The following is an 18,445-nucleotide window of genomic DNA, read 5'->3' on the forward strand; positions in this document are numbered from 1 at the left end:
TCGGCAGGACGCCTTTTTGTCTGAGTTCGAGACGCTGCACAGCTGACACTCTCTACACCGCTCATCGACAGCAGCATGTCTTCACCACCACCGCAGAATCCTTCTCCCACGAGTGTCGGGTCGGCGCCCACCAACACTGTGCAACCCACTCGACACATTGCATCTTCACATCGGACTGCATCGCCTCCTACGCCAAGTAACCAGCCAATTACAACAGCCGATATCGAGCGCATTTGCAACAACGCAGTCGCCCAGGCTATCAATCGTGCGATAGAGTCAGCCAATGCGCGACCGAATGCAACCAGACACTCCGATCGAACGTCAAGCAGCAGTACTTTACGAACGACTAACATCACAGAGCCACCTCAACTCTTACTGCGCAAGTATTCGCATTACCGCCACAGACACGACCCCATTCCGCCTCTAGCCGTGCAGCCAGGGCATGCATCGTTGATCCTGTACGATAGCAAGCTCAATCATCACCAACACTACCACGCCACTCCAGTCAGGCCACGCCGGTCATTCTGGCACTTTCTGACCAGATCTTCTCCGCGCGAATATCCGCCGTCGCCCCTTGCAGCAAAACTCCTCGAAATCGACTACGACTTCCCATCTTCTGCTCTGGATTCCGCAAATACTGCTCCATGTCAGTGTTGCAGCTGTGCGAGTAATTCGCCGTACGAAATGGCTGTACCATACTTTTGCGAGGCTGTACAGAGTCTTGCCCGAGGAGGACGGGAAACCAGCGTATGGCTATGATATGGAAGACCGACCTGCATCAGGCATTTTGAACATCGCTTTTGGCGAATGCGTGAGTTGGGCTGTTGCCTGTTCTTGTATCTGTATCCTCTATAATGATCCCTAGACCGTACACTATTTTTACATTTGCCACCATCCAGTCCAGGGGAGCATCATAATCGTAAGATGTTCCTCTCCTGGTCGATGCCTCCTCGGAACAGTTCTTTGATGACTTTACCATCGAGTACTGTCTTTGCCACGATACCCTCGACGTGTTCGGGCCCTACACGTCCATACCATATTCCTTTTCCAGCCAGCGGGTTTCGAGAAAAGGATTGCGGAATGTACACTATCACATTACCCGCCCATTTATGGCCGCCTATATGCGAGATCAGACCAATACGCGCAGTAGGCACAAAGCCTTCGACCTCGGTCGACACTTGCTCCGCTTCGGCTACTGGTGGACTGCGGATGACAGGAATATTCTGTCGCTGTAATTTGTCCTCGAACTCTGCTTGCAGTATTGGACCGAGTTTCCCACAACGCTCGTCGCGAGCGCCATGGCCACAGATCAGAATGAGTATCTCGTCGACCTTCCGAGCGCCGAGGAATTGCTTTTGTAGTTCTGGTTGGCGTTTGAGGATATTCTGTTGTGCTCTTGATAAGACATCATGGCTCTGATGTAGCCTCCCCGGAAGCACAAAGGCCTTAATGAAGTCCTCTACGGCTGTGGAGTGTGTTGGTATGGATGGCACGTATTGGAAGCTTGGGAGGAGGAAAGCAGAGGCTGGTGGAGTGTCTGAGTTTTCCTGCTCGCGAGCAATGGCAGGGTCCTTGCCAGGTGAGGAGACAAGGACAGATCGAGACTCTGCCCCAGCCGACTGTGAAGAGTGCTTCGATTGGTGGATGGGAGATGCAGTGGATGGTATGGAGGAGTTCGTGAGCATGACGTTATGGTATGGCTACTCACGGGACGAATCAGCACGTGGTGACCATCAAGGTCGGAGATGATGATGTATGGCGATATGACTATCTTCGGGATCTGTGTACATACGTCGACGAACTTGCCGCCCTTCAGCAGCATTCCTTTCAGCTGTCTCACAAATGCTCCGTCTGCACTCTCGTCTTCTTCTATCCGACTCGGCCAATCACTTCTTCCAGTACTTATAAGGATCTGCTCGGCGTACGATGGCATCGATCCACTGATGTTCTGCTCTCGTTCGATATCCAGGCCTGTTGGAGCATCTCGACACTGGCACGTTGGGGCTGGACACTGCTCTATTACTGGTACTGGTGGTGGTGTTAAAGGAATGTCGATTCGGGAGGCGAAGGTGCGCTGAGTCGGAATAAAGACATTTTGAACGTTGTTGACAGTTCGTCGACCGCCATGTCTGAAGATGAACATGATTCTGATCGATGATGGTTAATACTGACAACGCGTACGACTATGAGCATCCATTTACAGACCACACGCGACTTGCCTCACATTTCATGCATAATAATAATAATGACGAAATGCGGCCTCAATTACCTCCGCAATCTCCGCTGTACGCACGTCTGACCTCAGTCGAGACGGTACGACCTCGTGTTCAAATTTGTCTCTGCTATTGGCTTGAGGACAAGCGATCTTACGGAGCCGTATCTGCAGGAACCATCGACGACATGCTGCAGGACAAGCGCACAACGTGGGCAAGGATAAGCTTCCCAAGCTCTGACAAGAGCAAACAGCCCCGAAGGCTGCCTCAATGAAGGCGGTACGGTAAGCAAAAAAGCATCTTGTAACCCGAAAGCGTAAGGCATTGCTGCAGACATAAGAGTCTGGGAGAACCCATACCCGTCATTCGTTCTGTTCACGATTTCTGCTTCGTCCTTGTTGCAGTCACAATGGCAAACTTCCGGAGAGCCATGGCTTTTGCGCCAGTGCTTGCACAGTACGCTCTCGCCCAAGGTGGTTATGGTGCTAGCAGCGCTGGCATTCCTGGTGCTTCTTCATACGTCGCTCCCGCCGGCTTCCCAACATCAGCCTTCTCCTCATACTACCCTGTACCATCTGGTCAAGAGCCGCAGCCAGCGCTCTATGATCCAGTCCTGAACATCACCTATCCGCTCAATCTCACCAACCCCGACACTCTCCCAGACAACGACGATGACCCTATCTACCTTCCTGCCCCGATAGCCAACCTGACAGCTGCTCAGCAACAGACAGTGATCAACAACGTTTTGCAGGAGGTCGGCGAAATCATCAATGGCTCTTATATCACCGGCAACTGCAGCAAGTGCATTGCTGCTCTCACGGTAGCCAAGAGCGCTGCTCAATTGGCTCCCAGCCTTGTTCCAGCAGCACTGGTCCAGCTCTGCACGAGCACCGGCTTCCATTCCAAGAGCACCTGTGAGGAAGATTTCGAGGCTACGACTTTCGGCGCAATCTGGACTCAAGTCCTTGCTTTGGCGGATGTCAGCGGCCTTGACGGCCAGTACATTTGCAACTCGCTAAGCTCAGCTTTCTGCCCAGCCCCGACTGTCAGCCCACTCAACACCACCAGCTACTTCCCCAAGCCCAAGCCGGCCAATGCTTGCGCACCAAAGGCTTCTGGCCAGCGTGTAAAGGTTCTACACATGTCTGACTTCCATCTTGACCCTCGCTACAAGGTTGGCTCAGAAGGTAATTGCACTTCTGGATTATGCTGTCGCAGCAATGTTGCAAACACTGCCCTCCCGACCGGTTCGGTTTCGTACCCAGCCCCACTTTACGGTGCATACGAGTGTGATACTCCCTATGATCTTGGATTGGCCGCGCTTCAGGCCGTGGGACCATTGACTGGCACCTCCCAGTCTCAGCCATTGGCATGGACAATTTATACCGGAGATCTTGTCTCCCATGACCCTCAGACCGAGCTGAGCCGTCTCTACACCGAGTACGCCGAGGATAGCATCTATGGCATGTTCAAGCAGTACTTGACTGGGCCCGTATTCCCTGTCCTTGGCAACCACGACTCCAACCCTGAGGCCATCGATGCACCACACTCTCTGCCCGGTCCTCTCGGTCAGCAATTCAGCTGGAACTACGATCATGTAGCTGGTCTTTGGCAGCATGAGGGATGGTTGAACGCTACGGCCGCACAGCAGGCGAGACTTCCCTACGGTGCTTACTCCGTCAAGAACCACTATGGACTGAGGATGATTACTTTCAATAGTGACTTCTGGTACCACTGTAAGCTGTGCTTCTTCCATGTAGCCTACCACGACTAACACATTCTACAGCCAACTTCCTCAATTTCATTAACACCTCCAATCCAGACGTCAGCGGCACGTTCAAATTCGTCATTCAAGAACTTCAAGCAGCTGAAGACGCAGGCGAGCGCGTTTGGCTCTTCGCTCACGTCCTCAGTGGCTGGGACGGCACCAACCCTCTCGTCAACCCAACGAACCTCTTCTACCAGATCGTAGAACGCTACAGTCCCCATGTCATTGCTAATATCTTCTTCGGCCACACGCACGAGGATGAGGTCATGATATACTACGCTCACAATGGCACCAATCAGTCTCTCTCCACTGCTCTGAACACGGGCTGGGTCGGTCCTTCAGTCACACCCCTCACCAACTTGAACTCTGGGTTCCGAATGTATGAGGTCGACACAGGAACCTTTGACATCTACGAAGCCTACACCTTCTACGCAGACGTCAACTCATTCCCTGCCTTGGCCAATAGCTCCCACGGCCCAACATTCAAGTTCGAGTACAGCACTCGTGAGGCTTATGGTGCCGCTGCCAAATGGCCTGCAGACGCTCCCTTGAACGGGACATTCTGGCACGCAGTCACGCAGGGCATGGAGGCCAACCACAGTCTAGTCAACACCTTCAATACGTATGAAGGCAAGTCGAGCATTACGAGCCAGAACTGTACTTGTGATGGTTGTGTGACGGCCAAGATTTGTTACATGCGGAGTGGAAGTGCTGCGCTTGGGCTGGCCTGCCCAAGGGGATTCAGCTCTGTTCAGAGCAAGTTCACTGGGAAGTGCTAGAGTCATGTTTACGAGCTCGATGATGACGAAACCCGATGGTCGGGATATGTATATATGGACATAATGCTGGGATGACACATGTGGATCAGATCAATCGCCATGAGGTTTCGCACCCTTGCCGTCATGCTCATGCTCAAGCTCATCATCATCGCCCTCGTCGCCTTCCACGGCAAAGTCGTTCCACTGGAAGATCGGTGGCGTAGGGCCCTGAATACGATCACTCCCGCCAACAATCTCCATATCCTTCCATCCAAGCGCTCGACAATTGATCGTGCCGCGGAAGTTGCTGCACTCATGCGTAGGGAAGACGATATATCCTAGATCCCGTTCACGTATGGCTCTTCCGGACGTCGTTGATCCGTCGGCCCCGGTTTGGATTTTGGGTTCTATGATCTCGCCTTGCCATTGGAACCAGAATTTCGGTTGGCGAAAGCTGTTTTTTGTAAAGGCTTGGAAGCGGTCATTGTAGAAGCGATCGGAGGCTTCCAATTCCGATTCCTTTGGTGCCTCATCGCCATCGTCTGCTTCCTCATCTTGTTCATCGCCGTCCTCATCGCCGACCTCGTCTTCGTCCTCATCGCCGACCTCGTCTTCGTCCTCATCGCCGACCTCGTCTTCGTCTTCACTCTGATCCTTCTCATCTGAATCGTCTTCTGCTGACAACTTCTCCTCTTCGTCCCTCACAATATCACTAAGAAGCTTCCTACTGCCAGCCAAGAAGACAGCAGCTTTGAACGTCCCCGTACTATTGACTATACTAGCTACAAACCCACCAGGACACTCGGTAAACCCATGGATCACGAATTCGGCCCGAAAGTCATCGATTGGTCTGATACCATTGAATCTCGGTATATGGCCATTTCCAAGGGTATGATTTCCTGTCTTGAATGGATAGCTAGCTATGGCTCGATTAGGATAGAAGACTCCTGCACCGTGGCGGCCTCCAGATTTGCCACCCTTTTTGCTTTTCCCGTGGGGTATTCGGCGGTGGTTCAGGGCGAGGTCTTGCCAGTCGTCTGCCATCGCCACCTCTGTCTCTTCCGGATGTCGTTGTTTCGGAAGGGTCTTGTCGACGCAAGCTGAAGAAGTTCGGAAGCCTGCGCTCATATGTACCTGTGCATCGCTCTGCCGCACGGACCTCGCTGTCGCCACGGCTGACTAAGTGTGTCGCATCTTCCAAAGCATTCACTTCGCAGCGACACGTCTTTCGTGCAATGCTTTCGCCATTGGTCCGACGAACGCTCACCACCACGCGATACGTACGACCCTCTCATTTGACCGCGCTCCAATGTGGATCGCCACCGGGATACCAACAATGCCGCAATGATAGCACGAATACTACATCTAGGTCACGAGACCATGACGAGCAGAAGAAACAAAGGCCGGGCGGCAGCTATAGCAAGGTCTTGGGAATGTTCGCGCTAGGCCTACCCCTCGGATGGGTCTTACGTTCCACAGCCGGTGACGATGGACAGATAGCGAAGCCCACGGAGTTCGTCAAATACAAGCTGGTGGACAAGACGGAGGTGTCAACGACATGCGCCATCTTCACTTTACGGTCTTCAGGAGGCGCCAAGATCGATCATAGGCAGGTACACGATAGCTGTGCTCTCACTAGCGTGCAATTCAAGCAGCCACAATTGCAGATTGCGCGATCATATACTGTGCTACCACCAACCAAAGATCAATCTCCAGATGACCTTCGATTCCTCATTCGGAAGGAAAGGAACGGTGAGGTCTCTGGATATTTGCATCGACTGCGACCCGAGGCAGAGATTGAAGTGCGAGGACCAGGTGTAGATTACATATTGCCGGAGGATGTTGGCGAAGTGGTATTCCTCGCTGGAGGTACAGGCATTGCGCCAGCCATGCAGGTCGCTCACCGACTAGCTGGAAAGGCGAGCGTACATGTACTCTGGGCAAGTCGGCAAAGAGAAGATAGTCTTGGAGGCGTGAGTGACACGAAAGCACAAAAGTCGTTAGGATTTGGCTCGAGTCTGTTCAGCTGGAGAGCAGCGCGCGCTGATCCAACTGAGGCATCAGTGGGGAATGTGGCTGCAACTAATGCCATCGTGGAGCAGATGCAGGACTTGAAGCACGCACCAGGATCGCAGCTTAGCCCTTCTACCTCTCTGGTCATAGACTATTTCGTGGACGAAGAAGACACCTTCATACAAGCTGCGAACGTGGCACAGATTATTGAGTCCGAACGGGCCTCAGGTGGCTCCCGGCTTATCCTAGTCTCCGGCCCGGAAGGTTTCGTCAAGCACTGGGCGGGTCAAAAGGAATGGGTGGGTGGAAAGGAAGTGCAAGGCCCATTGGGCGGTGTTCTGGCTACCCTCAATCATGGAAACTGGCAAGTCGTCAAATTGTGAGTGAGCGGATGCATGAAGCAGCCGATGATTATTCTCACTCAGACCCAAAGATCCTGACACGAAGATCACACGTAAAGTAACAAATTATTGTTGAAGCACAGCTCCAACCGCATACGTCAAAGTGACCGATCAAGAAAGCAGATCATGGGGGCTGGGAGGCGATAGCATTCTGGTTGCGATCCGTAGAGGAACGTTGTCAGGCAGTATCTGCTTGCAACTTCGAGAGCATTGCTGAGACTTACGACTGCAATGCATCTCTACTGTAGATTTACGCCCTGGACCGGCATGGCGGCGCATCAAGTTTGGCCCGGCAGAGTGGTTCCGTCACACGCATATGCACGAATCCCTGTCTCAGCACGGCTACACTGGCCCGTGCTGTTGCTACACGTCCTTCTTGGTCTGCAATTGTTATGAGACTCGTCGACCTTCAAATCACTCTCGTCGACAAGATCAATCCCTTCACAACTTCGTTAGGCCAATAATGAAGCACCTTGATGGCTTAGAGGTGTTCCTCAGGAATCACGACCAGAAGTACTTACCTGAATACAGCACCACAGATGGCCCACGGACCACAATGGCATGTTCCTGGGAGGCCGCCAATATTGCAGTTGCACCTCGTATGCCTGTTGAGGTATGGGTCAAGGCTCTGCCTGATTTCGACTTCAAAGGCGCCTCAGGTATCATGATTGTCCTGGCATGCGGTCATGGCGCACAACCACCCGGCGGCATCGAGCATATGGAAGCTTGGTGGTTGTCTGAGAAGGACTGCAGGGAGGAATGGTATTTCAAAATGCTAGCCTGGACCGTTTGGGACCATGTCGACCTAGCCTTACGATCAAAACGCAAAAGCGATCACAGAACCCTGGATATCACTGTGCCAGCACCCGTTAGTTCGTGGATCATGTGATCTTCCTGGAGACGCTGCAAGGCTGATTATGAATCTCAGACGCTTCGGTTCCGGTCTCACTGTTCCGACAGAGATTCAGCGCGGCCGATGGTACCATCACGGTTTCCATCATGCGGGGCAACCTCAGCTACGGCAAAGAAATGCAACCTGCACTTGTACGAAGAGCCAAGTCACGTGGCGAGACCACTTCGACCCGTTCATTGACCAACCCACCACACGAGTGTTGGTATGGAGCTTCGCTCAATGTTTCAGTTGTTGCTTACTGACGGCGCTGCTGTAGTGGCTGGTACAAAGATCCCTCGGGCGCTGTAATTGATCAGCAGTGGTTCTCGCCTCTTGAGAACGTGGTGATAGGAAGCAGACCGTATGGCTTCCAATTCTGCAATCTTGGTGAGTCTGCGCTCCCCTCTCGCGTCAATACACAACTCGCTTGGTCCCGCAGCTGTCTAGGCTCTAGAGCACAACTGAGAGCTTCCTCGTCTAGGCACCGATCCTGAGCTCATGGACTCGCTGCAACTTCGATCTGACAGTGCCCACTACCATAAAGGACTCCACGCATTCGCAAGCCGATGACGAGGACGTCGAACAGGCCATGCCTGAGGATGATCCGGGAGAAACACTCAGTCAATATGAACCAACCAGCAACGAAACTCGTGGTACTAAATTCAAGAAGCAGCAGCGTGCGGGTAAGAAACGCGAGCGCAACTCCACGAGCAAGACGCAGCCACACAAGAGTGCGCGCCTCGGCATCCGCAGCCGCAAGGCTGTCCCTAAGCCAGCAGCCAAGCCCACATATGACGAGGATGAAGACGACGAGGAAGACTTAGTCCTACCACCAGAACAACAAAGTAAGCGCCTGCAAAGTCTACAGACGGGATTCGGTGCTCCGAGAAAGTCTGCGCCTCAGGGTGGAGAACGAAGGGTACCGCAAGATTCCATCTTCCGCACCGGACGTGGATCGCGGTCACTGCTGTCGCAGGCTCGGGTGATAATTGACATCTCTGACGATGATGACACGGACGGCAGAGCGACGCCGGAACATTGTGATGATCCGGGCACATTCGAGGATGGCGATACAAGTATGGATCTGAAGAACGAGCATGACGAGAGCAGGGCGGACAGGGGTTTGTTGAGCGACGATCGTTCAAGGTTGCCAGTCTCTGATCTCACTAGTGCTTCACGCCCTTACCGAGGCAGACAGCAGGTTGATCGAGACCAGTACGGCTCGACGAGGTCTCTCTCGGGGGCTAATGTAACCAGCGCTCAGCGGGCCAACTCGAGGATCCAAGGCGATAGCGCCATAGCCGCAGGCAGAGATATAAAGCGCGAGTATGCTGATGCATCGCAGCCGCCAAGACTGCCGACTCCAGCAGGTTCGTCGCAACCGCCGATACAGCGTACTTTGACAGATGTAGGGTACGGACAAAAAGACGAGCAATCCGATAGCGACAATGAAGTCTTTCGCCAGCTTCAAGAGATCCGGCTGGTCGGCAAATTAAAACGCAGAGGTCGACTAGATTGTACAATGCATAGTGTATTACATGATCATATATACCGCGCCTCCCATCTTGCACTACCATGCCTTGCTTCAAGTTTGCTCTAAAGCCTCAGTCACGCGATGGGTGGGAGTTAAGCTTGAGTGAATGATGGGAATATGTCCTGTGTGATGAACCAGCTTTCACTGGTGAACGTCGCTGTCATCAGTAGCGCTGCTGCGAGCATATAACCGAGCACGACCAAGGTATAAGATCTCCTCACCTCCGTCCCTTCTCCCTAGTCCCTTTAGTGGCTGTTGCGACCGATTGACCAAAAGGGAGACGGGGATGACAGGATCGGTAGACTTCCAACCATGATCGGCTGTCCGCCTAACAACGCATGAAGGCCACGAGGGCCGGTACACATGTGAAGCCGGCTGGTGCATGATCTTTCTAAACAACATTTCGCAATCCATGAACGAGGGCGCTCAATCACTACTAGCAATGAAGCTGTATCGCCGGACTGGTAAGGGTAAGCGATTGGCACCGCCTTTGCGCTCAATCTCACAAGCTGGTAATTCATCTGATCATTATATTGGCGCAGCCTTCTGAACCAGCGACGACACACATTTCGAACGGGCGCCATGCAGTGTGAGTCATGTGAAATATATTACAGGGGCTGTGACTGACGTCCTCGCAGGCCAGAGTGATGGACCAATACAGCCTTCATCGGGGCTCCAGTGTGGCTTGAAACATGGACTTCCTGGACGAATCGAGAGGCAATTGCCGCCTGCAGCGATCCAGACTGGACTGCAGCACGTGGTTAAAGTCCGTGATGCTGCCAAAGTGAATGGCCATTCTCTGGTATCTCCCGAGCTAATGACACAATTGACGTCCTTGATCAGATGCAACCTCAGTTGATGCATCGTAGTGTCTGTTCATTACACAAGGCTCAGCGCTTGCGGCGACCTTGCGCTTACGCATCGCCCTTGGATACTGGCCAGTCGTAAGATATTTCTGGTTACAAACTATGGCTCATGTCTGGTTGCCGATATCTAAGAGCGCAGAACAAGCGTTGGCCGTAGGGCACAAGCTGCGACGAGTAAATCTCCTACTTGGCAAGAGCAACCGGCTATGCGAAACTCCTAGGCAGGCACGCTATCCGAGCATGGTTTAGCGTTTCCGTACCGTAGAGGTTCTACCTTGCGCAGGTGGACACTTGCAAACGTGCTTGAAGCAAGCATTACTGCAAGCAACACCAGACCCCGAAACCGAGTATATAGCGACACTCACACTCGTCTGGTTCTATCCCGACCAACTGAAAATCGAAGCTCCGCCGAGCGCCTGTGGCCTAGCGACCAAATCATGGTCACGAGCAATGGTGTTCGGGTCTTTCTTAGGCGCCGTAACACTGACAACACCCCGGGCGTCCAGATTGCAGAACACGACAATGAACATCTTATACCGGTATATGATGGTTTTTGTGAACTTGGAACAAGCTGCCTTACCGCCGAGACTCCAGGCCAGAGGTTCACAGTCAATGTCAGCATCCCTAGAGACTTTGACCTCCGTGATGCGGACGGGGTGAAGCTTGCTACCGCTATCGGATCAAGCGATCAGATGGCCCATACCATGACAAACGTTCAGGCATGGTTTCTGTCGGGTCTAGCAATCCGCCGGCAGGAGGGAAGCGCAATACAATTGCCGTTCTTCTTGAATTGGGACGCGCACGGCCGGCGCACGAGAGACAAGGACTACCGGATGCCGAAATGTGCTCGTAAGTTACTGTCGAGTTTGCTGAATCGGCGTGCATCGTTAACAAAGCACAGGTGGAGGCCCGCCACTAGCTCTATATGAGTTGAGACCGTCGTGGAACGCCCACGTCGGTGCCGTCACGGTTTTCCTTCAGCGAGTCGACATCAGAAAGTCTCGGGGTCCGCTTGAGCCCAGCAGGACTGTGCCTCCGGCGTTTGAAAGGTAGCTTGCCCGATGAGTTTCGCGAGAGCGTCTAACACTGTGTGCAGATCCGACCTACGGGCTAACGTACCGCAACCTATCGTGATTAACCACGGCTGGGTTTCTGATCGACCTGGTCGTAATGGTATCCACCAATCTTCGAGTTTGTCAATACACCACAAGGTATAGTCCCTCCCTAGGCGCGTTGCATGCTTTACTAATCGATGGTAGACCAATTGCAGACACCTATGCGTGCCTCGCGCTCACACGAGTCCAGTCCTCTCCAGTCCGGCCGAGTAGGTGGTGAAGAGCGACAACCGCCATGATCCAGCCATCCGAATAGGTGAGCAGTAATTAGTGTGCCGGTACATTTGCTGCGCGCTGGGTTCCAACATGTGCCGTCTTATAGACGTTCCGCTGCACCGAGTCCAGAGCTAGGAATTCATAGCCCATAACTTCGTCACTAGTAGGGCGTTACCTACCAAGAGCTTAGTGTATCTGCTGCTGCCCGTTCGGATGCTCGCAGAGTGCGTCAGAGCAGGATGAGTGACAGCGCAAAGCAAAGAGAGGACGCTAGACGAAAGGAGGTGTTAGAACGGTACAACCATGACATAAGACCTTACGTGTATCGAGATCAGCGGGACAATTTTGATCGCAGGGGGTCGGGTGCGGGCTTTGGCAAACTGGGTGACACCTCGATTGCTAGGATTCGCTTTGCTTGAACAGGACAAGCAGGTATCTGGGTGTATAGCATATCCTTACGCATACCCATCTCGTAGGGAGCGTTGTAGGCAGTCATAACGACAGTCCCACGTCTGTCTTGCTTTTCATACGAAAGGGAGTATCGGCACAACGGTTGTCGCCTCATAGAAAGGATCCAGAGGTCACTAGCTTCGGAGGCTGTGTAGCAAGCCTAATTGCAGCCGATGGGATCTCCGGTAACATCCAAGGACCTGGCACTAACGGATCAAGTGTGTGCCTTGAGACCAGGCAAGAGGGAGGTGCTGATGCGATAAGTATCGTTGACGCCTCCTGCATAATTCTGCCTGGAGTATCGATAGGATCCCCCGACAGCCCTTAGGTATGAACACAAGTGGTGCAATATCATACATGTAGCTTCACCCTCCGCCTCCGTGCTGATGATGGAAAGTGATGGAGAGGTGAAGTGTGAAGTGTGCAGTGCCAGAAATTGCTCAGCCTGGATTGCCACATGTGGACTTCCCGACCCTTGACTCGCGAGTCGCGGACTACTTTCGTCACAACCTTTGGTACCTGCAGCACAACTATGACCAATTTGCAGTAGACGGGCAGATGATGTACGAGCTCGTCGACTGGGGCCCAAACGACTGCCACCAGCTCACAATATACTTGAATTAGGAGCCACGAGCGAAGGGGCTGGTAGAGCATGTCGATGAGACGATCGTGCATCGAACAAGCAATACGTCACAACGTGCGCGTCCTCTGGTTCACATCTGCTGAGGCCCACCTAACTCTACCCACCCTCCCACGGGTCTCCGTCCGAGACGACGTGGTTCATCAGCAAACGACGACTACCGGCCCACCATGGTGGACGGTGCTGACCTGTAGAGATGTAAGGTAGGAACATTTCTCCTCTCTCATTTGTGTTCTCAGTCAAGTCATCGTGTTTTGGCTTGATGTACAATATGAGGTCGATTGTTACTGCAGGTCTGCTGGCCTTTGCTGGCTCAGCAGTGGCTCAGGACTTCTCACACGAAGGCAACTTCGGAGCACCAGTACGTATCCCCAACAGTAGGATCTAACGACCACAACTTGACCATACAGCAGTTTCCGAACACAACCTACCCGGGCTTCGAGTCCAGCAACCCCTACGCTGTAGCAGGCAGCCTGGCCAACCAGACGAGTCCACCAAAGTATCCTTCGCCATGGGGAGCAGGCACTGGCGAATGGACGGCAGCCTATACTAGGGCGAGAGCATTTGTTAGCCAACTCACGTTGGAAGAGAAGGTGAACTTGACGACAGGCACTGGCTGGGAGCTGGATAGATGTGTAGGCCAGACGGGTTCAATCCCTCGTCTTGGATTTCGCGCTATGTGCCTGCAGGACAGTCCAGTTGGAATCAGAGATACAGACTTCAACTCTGTCTTTCCTGCTGGTGTCAACGTGGCAGCGACGTGGGATAGAGGTGTTGCATATGCTCGTGGACGAGGTATGGGTCAAGAGCACAAGGGCAAAGGTATAGATATGCAACTCGGCCCCGTTGCTGGACCTCTGGGCCGAACACCAGAAGGTGGCAGGAACTGGGTAAGGTATTCGCCATAATCAGTTGATATAGCACCACTAACAGTTGCACACAGGAAGGCTTCTCCCCCGACCCAGTCCTCACCGGCCAGATGTTCGCGCAGAGCATCCAAGGCATCCAAAGTGCAGGTGTGATGACGAGTGCGAAGCACTATATTGCCTACGAGCAGGAGCACTTCCGTCAAACCTCTGATGCCGAGTCCTTCGGCTTCAACATCTCTGAGCCTGATTCAGCCAACCTGGACGACGTCACGATGCACGAGCTCTATCTTTGGCCCTTCGCCGATGGCGTGAAGGCAGGCGCTACGTCTGTGATGTGCTCGTACAATCAAGTCAACAATTCGCAGGCTTGCCAGAACTCTTATATCCTGAACTACTTGCTGAAGGGCGAGCTAGGCTTTCAAGGTGAGGACACTGATCATGATAACCATCCTTCATGCTAACTTAACTCTTCTCGCAGGCTTCGTAGTCTCTGACTGGCTCGGCACTCACTCTGGCGTCTCCAGCATCCTCGCCGGCCTAGACATGACCATGCCAGGTGACGGCAACGCCTACGACTCAGGCGACAGCTACTTTGGCGCCAACCTCACTGTTGCTGTCCTCAACGGAACTGTCCCAGCCTGGCGACTGGACGACATGGCCGTCCGTATCATGGCTGGCTTCTACTTTGTCGACACCAACGCCTCACGACCAGACATCAACTTCTCTTCTTGGACTACCGACACTTATGGTTACGAGCACTACCATGTTGGCGAGGGCTACACGGAGATCAACGGCCATGTCAATGTCATTGCCGACCATGGTGCCTTGATTCGTGACATTGGGTCTCGGAGCACAGTGCTGTTGAAGAATGTCAATAATACTCTGCCCTTGAATGGCCGCGAACCTCTCACTGCTGTTTTTGGAAGCGATGCAGGCCCAAATATCGATGGTCCGAACAGCTGTTCCGATAGGGGCTGTGACAACGGCACGCTTGGCATGGCTTGGGGATCAGGGAGCGCCAACTTCCCATACCTGATCACGCCCGACACTGCCATACAGAACACGGTGCTGAATGCGGGTGGCGTGTACGAGTCAAGCCTTGATAATGGCGCCATCACAGCCATGGCCGCCCTCTCGCGTCGTGCTAACGCCTCCATCTTCTTCGCCAACGCCGACTCTGGTGAAGGCTACATTCAAGTCGACGGCAATCTCGGCGACCGAAACAATCTCACGTTCTGGCAGGGTGCCGATGCTGCTTTGTCTACCGTGGCTGCCAACTGCAAGAACACGATACTCGTCGTCCATTCTGTGGGCCCAGTCTTGCTTGAAGGATGGAAGAACCATCCCAACATCACTGCGATCCTGTGGGCTGGTGTACCAGGTCAGGAAACCGGAAACAGCATCGCAGATGTGCTATATGGTCGTGTCAATCCTGGCGCTAAGCTGCCCTTCACCATTGGGGCTAACAGGACTGACTATGGCACGGACATCCTGTACACTCCAAACGGAGATGTACCACAGATCCAATTCACCGAGGGCAACTTCATCGACTATCGTGCTTTTGACCAGCATAACACAACGCCTACGTACGAATTCGGCTTTGGCTTGTCTTATGCCACATTCAAGTACTCGAACCTGCGTATCACCAAGCTCAATGTGTCGGATTATGTGCCATACAGCGGCTACTCAACTGCAGCACCAACTTATGGCAACTCCAGCTACTCGTCCTCTGCCCACCTATTCCCATCGAACTTCACTAGAGTACCGCTGTACCAGTACCCCTGGCTGAACAGCACAGACCTCACCAAGGCCTCCAATGACCCTCATTACGGTGCAGATGGCTTAGTGCCAGAAGGCGCACAGAATAGCTCCGCCCGGCCAATCCCACGAGCAGGTGGCGCACCAGGCGGTAATCCAATGTTATACGACATCCTCTACCAAGTCGAAGCGACAATCACGAACACAGGATCTCTTGCTGGCGAAGAAGTACCCCAGCTCTACATCAATCGCGGTGGGCAGTATGATCCGGTGCGTGAGCTCAGAGGATTTGAGAGACTCTCGATTCAGCCGAATACAACGACTACCTTCCACGTTGATATCACGCGGAGGGATGTCAGTAGCTGGGACCCTGTGATGCAGGACTGGTTCAGGCAGAATGCTACGCAGAGGGTATTTGTTGGCAGTTCGAGCCGTGATTTGCCTTTGCAGGGCGTGCTTGCTTGAGGTCGGTCGCCTGCTAGCTTGTACGACCATAAAATGGAATGCTAGAGACGTATAGATATAGATGGCGACGAACGTATATAGATCATAGACATGTACAGCTACATCTACAGCCAAGCAAATCTTTGGAACTTTGACCGAGCCTCTACCAAAGTCACCAAGAAAATTGTGCTTGAGAAACAGAGTTTGACGCAGCGCGGGTGCTGCCGTAGGAAGTTGCGCGAACGATCAAGAAGAGGAAAGTGCGCGCGAGAATTGTTCATCGCGGCGCAAGCAAACACGCTTGATACAAGTAGATTGAAACAGTAGGTCATTTTTCTATCGTCAACGAATATAGCCTCGACTCTTGACAGCACACTTACCTCAAGACTTCCACAACCATGGCCGACGGAACACAATCATCGCTGAACGGGCTCCTGAAATGGGGTATAGAGAACTCCGCGGCCACTCGCGACGACCCTAATGCGCCAACCGAGAATGGCTCACGAGATCCGACCCGTGGTCTTGACTCTAAGATGCTGGCTGAGCTGTTAGGAGGACCGTCGGACGCCGATCGTATGCGCGAAGCCATGAGCGCCATCGTCGCACCAGTTGATCAAATCGATCTGGATAACAAGATGATAGCATGGGATAATTTCGAGCAGTTGATTGAGAATCTGGACAATGCGAACAACATGGAGCCGTTGGGTCTCTGGGCACCTCTGGTACAACAACTTGAGAATTCTGAGCCAGAGATGCGGAGGATGGCGGCGTGGTGTTGTAGTACGGCTGTGCAGAACAATATCAAGAGTCAGGAGAAGATGTTAGCAGTGGGAGGGATTCCTAAGCTGGCGGGTTTGGCTACAGGGGATGAGAACGCGGCGGTTAAGAAGAAGGCGATTTCGGCGCTGAGTAGTGCTGTGAGGAATTTTCAGCCAGCGTTGGATGAGTTGGAGAAGTGTTTGTCTGATAGTGTTTGGAAGAGGAAGGGGTTGGAGGCGGGTGATATGGAGAGTGTGGATGAATTGATTGGGAAGTTGAGGGAGGGAGTGAGTGCTGGGAGATGATCGACTGGGATGAACTGGATCTATAAATCGCCACAACTATCATGCCGTTCATGTCCATTGCCGATATGAGCCCAAATGCCGCTAGCCAGGCTTACGAGCGGAGGGACAACGATCATATGTTACTCGGTCACTGGTCAACTTTGCCCGCCATTTCTGGCAGGCTGGTGGCAAATTCTGACCCCGCCACGACCCCACCAGGCTCGTGCATGAATTTCTGTATACAGTACATGGGCTGGAGAGCAGTTCAATGGCAGTGAAGTGGCGAGAAGGAAATGCGAACTGTATGCTGTGGCTGAGGCGGTATTGATGATGCGAGATGATTATCGCCTACTCGTTGCGTAATGCGAAGGCAGTGTCAGCGGCTTGGCGTAGCATTGCGCGTCGAGAGGCAAATTTGTCCGCAGGCTACTGTATATACACCACATCAGGCAGAAACATAAGCCGATACAATTGTTGAACATCCTCATATGCTTCCGGTCATTCCATCCTAGTTTTCATCTCTCAAATCGTGGCGTTCAAATAGTACGCAGCACTGCCCAACAAAGGGCCCAAAAGCGGCAAGACCCGTAGCGCACGCTAAGTCAGCGTCAGCCCACACAAACGCAACGCAACGAAACAGCCGTGCACTTTCCCTCACCGATAGCTGTACTGCACCTTCAACAGACTCCACCTCTTGGTACCTTGCAGCCACTCTACCACTACACAACCTCATCGACAGCTCTTGTGACAGCCAAGAGTTTCATCTCTCACTACAATACCTTTACGACCTCTACATACAAACACCGTCAACATGGAAGGTAAGCAGACGCTCGAAATCCTCATTGACGCACCATGAGCGCTGGTGGCCGCCTGGCCATGGGTGGTGCAGGACGACGAGAATGCCATGTGATATGATGACTGACTCGAGTGTGTTTTACAGAAGAGGTTGCAGCTTTGGTCATTGACAATGGGTAAGCATGCGCTCTCAACCACCACTCTCCAAACCCCCTCGGCAGCGCCACGACGTCATTCGCACAATATCAATATCATCATAATACAACGGCACCGGCGCGGAAGGAGCATAAGATGGACACAATACTGACAACAATGGCAGCTCCGGTATGTGCAAGGCCGGTTTCGCCGGTGACGATGCGCCGCGCGCTGTTTTTCGTAAGTTCCATCCAGCTGGCAACAAGAGTGGGATAGGTTTGGACTGACGGCAATGTAGCCTCCATCGTCGGACGACCACGCCATCATGGGTATGATCATCAATGCCTTCCTCTTCCATGCGAACGTACAACCTAACAAGAGCACAGTATCATGATTGGTATGGGCCAAAAGGACTCGTACGTGGGTGATGAGGCACAGAGCAAGCGTGGTATCCTCACCCTCCGATACCCAATCGAGCACGGTGTTGTCACCAACTGGCACGACATGGAGAAGATTTGTCACCACACCTTCTACA

The 18,445-nt window shown here is 53.0% G+C and overlaps 10 protein-coding genes across 10 annotated transcripts in view; 8 read left to right on the plus strand and 2 right to left on the minus strand.

Moving 5' to 3' along the window:
* Positions 1 to 911: 911 nt before the first annotated feature.
* Positions 912 to 2,143, minus strand: AIM32 (Altered inheritance of mitochondria protein 32; the record flags this gene model as incomplete). Its single annotated transcript, XM_064838528.1, has 2 exons — positions 912 to 1,700; positions 1,793 to 2,143. 2 exons carry the CDS (start codon positions 2,141 to 2,143, stop codon positions 912 to 914), a joined length of 1,140 nt encoding a protein of 379 aa, XP_064693982.1.
* A 479-nt stretch (positions 2,144 to 2,622) lies between these two features.
* Positions 2,623 to 4,760, plus strand: LTS14_005831 (uncharacterized protein; the record flags this gene model as incomplete). The annotated part of the gene is made up of 2 exons (XM_064838529.1): positions 2,623 to 3,949; positions 4,000 to 4,760. The coding sequence occupies 2 exons, from the start codon at positions 2,623 to 2,625 to the stop codon at positions 4,758 to 4,760; spliced, it is 2,088 nt and encodes a 695-aa protein (XP_064693983.1).
* A 90-nt stretch (positions 4,761 to 4,850) lies between these two features.
* LTS14_005832 (uncharacterized protein) lies at positions 4,851 to 5,867 on the minus strand (the record flags this gene model as incomplete). The annotated part of the gene is made up of 2 exons (XM_064838530.1): positions 4,851 to 5,505; positions 5,530 to 5,867. The coding sequence occupies 2 exons, from the start codon at positions 5,865 to 5,867 to the stop codon at positions 4,851 to 4,853; spliced, it is 993 nt and encodes a 330-aa protein (XP_064693984.1).
* Positions 5,868 to 6,172: 305 nt separating this feature from the next.
* LTS14_005833 (uncharacterized protein) lies at positions 6,173 to 7,135 on the plus strand (the record flags this gene model as incomplete). The annotated part of the gene is made up of 1 exon (XM_064838531.1): positions 6,173 to 7,135. One exon carries the CDS (start codon positions 6,173 to 6,175, stop codon positions 7,133 to 7,135), a length of 963 nt encoding a protein of 320 aa, XP_064693985.1.
* A 574-nt stretch (positions 7,136 to 7,709) lies between these two features.
* LTS14_005834 (uncharacterized protein) lies at positions 7,710 to 8,308 on the plus strand (the record flags this gene model as incomplete). Its single annotated transcript, XM_064838532.1, has 2 exons — positions 7,710 to 8,025; positions 8,082 to 8,308. 2 exons carry the CDS (start codon positions 7,710 to 7,712, stop codon positions 8,306 to 8,308), a joined length of 543 nt encoding a protein of 180 aa, XP_064693986.1.
* Positions 8,309 to 8,408: 100 nt separating this feature from the next.
* On the plus strand, positions 8,409 to 9,645 carry LTS14_005835 (uncharacterized protein; the record flags this gene model as incomplete). The annotated part of the gene is made up of 2 exons (XM_064838533.1): positions 8,409 to 8,432; positions 8,527 to 9,645. 2 exons carry the CDS (start codon positions 8,409 to 8,411, stop codon positions 9,643 to 9,645), a joined length of 1,143 nt encoding a protein of 380 aa, XP_064693987.1.
* Positions 9,646 to 10,882: 1,237 nt separating this feature from the next.
* On the plus strand, positions 10,883 to 11,498 carry LTS14_005836 (uncharacterized protein; the record flags this gene model as incomplete). Its single annotated transcript, XM_064838534.1, has 2 exons — positions 10,883 to 11,294; positions 11,347 to 11,498. 2 exons carry the CDS (start codon positions 10,883 to 10,885, stop codon positions 11,496 to 11,498), a joined length of 564 nt encoding a protein of 187 aa, XP_064693988.1.
* A 1,639-nt stretch (positions 11,499 to 13,137) lies between these two features.
* On the plus strand, positions 13,138 to 15,958 carry LTS14_005837 (uncharacterized protein; the record flags this gene model as incomplete). Its single annotated transcript, XM_064838535.1, has 4 exons — positions 13,138 to 13,227; positions 13,280 to 13,756; positions 13,810 to 14,158; positions 14,214 to 15,958. The coding sequence occupies 4 exons, from the start codon at positions 13,138 to 13,140 to the stop codon at positions 15,956 to 15,958; spliced, it is 2,661 nt and encodes an 886-aa protein (XP_064693989.1).
* Positions 15,959 to 16,335: 377 nt separating this feature from the next.
* Positions 16,336 to 16,940, plus strand: FES1 (hsp70 nucleotide exchange factor fes1; the record flags this gene model as incomplete). The annotated part of the gene is made up of 2 exons (XM_064838536.1): positions 16,336 to 16,854; positions 16,908 to 16,940. 2 exons carry the CDS (start codon positions 16,336 to 16,338, stop codon positions 16,938 to 16,940), a joined length of 552 nt encoding a protein of 183 aa, XP_064693990.1.
* An 892-nt stretch (positions 16,941 to 17,832) lies between these two features.
* Positions 17,833 to 18,445, plus strand: part of ACT1 (actin) — a gene marked incomplete at both ends in the record, with an annotated part of 1,522 nt that continues 909 nt past the window's right edge. Inside the window, 5 exons of the mRNA XM_064838537.1 lie at positions 17,833 to 17,863; positions 17,921 to 17,951; positions 18,095 to 18,150; positions 18,209 to 18,239; positions 18,297 to 18,396. Of these exons, the coding sequence (XP_064693991.1) occupies positions 17,833 to 17,863; positions 17,921 to 17,951; positions 18,095 to 18,150; positions 18,209 to 18,239; positions 18,297 to 18,396 (249 nt within the window). The remainder of the gene's footprint in view (positions 17,864 to 17,920; positions 17,952 to 18,094; positions 18,151 to 18,208; positions 18,240 to 18,296; positions 18,397 to 18,445) is intronic.

Source organism: Recurvomyces mirabilis (genome assembly GCF_035927965.1).
Source record: "Recurvomyces mirabilis strain CCFEE 5264 chromosome Unknown scaffold_14, whole genome shotgun sequence".
Lineage (NCBI taxonomy): Eukaryota > Fungi > Ascomycota > Dothideomycetes > Mycosphaerellales > Teratosphaeriaceae > Recurvomyces > Recurvomyces mirabilis.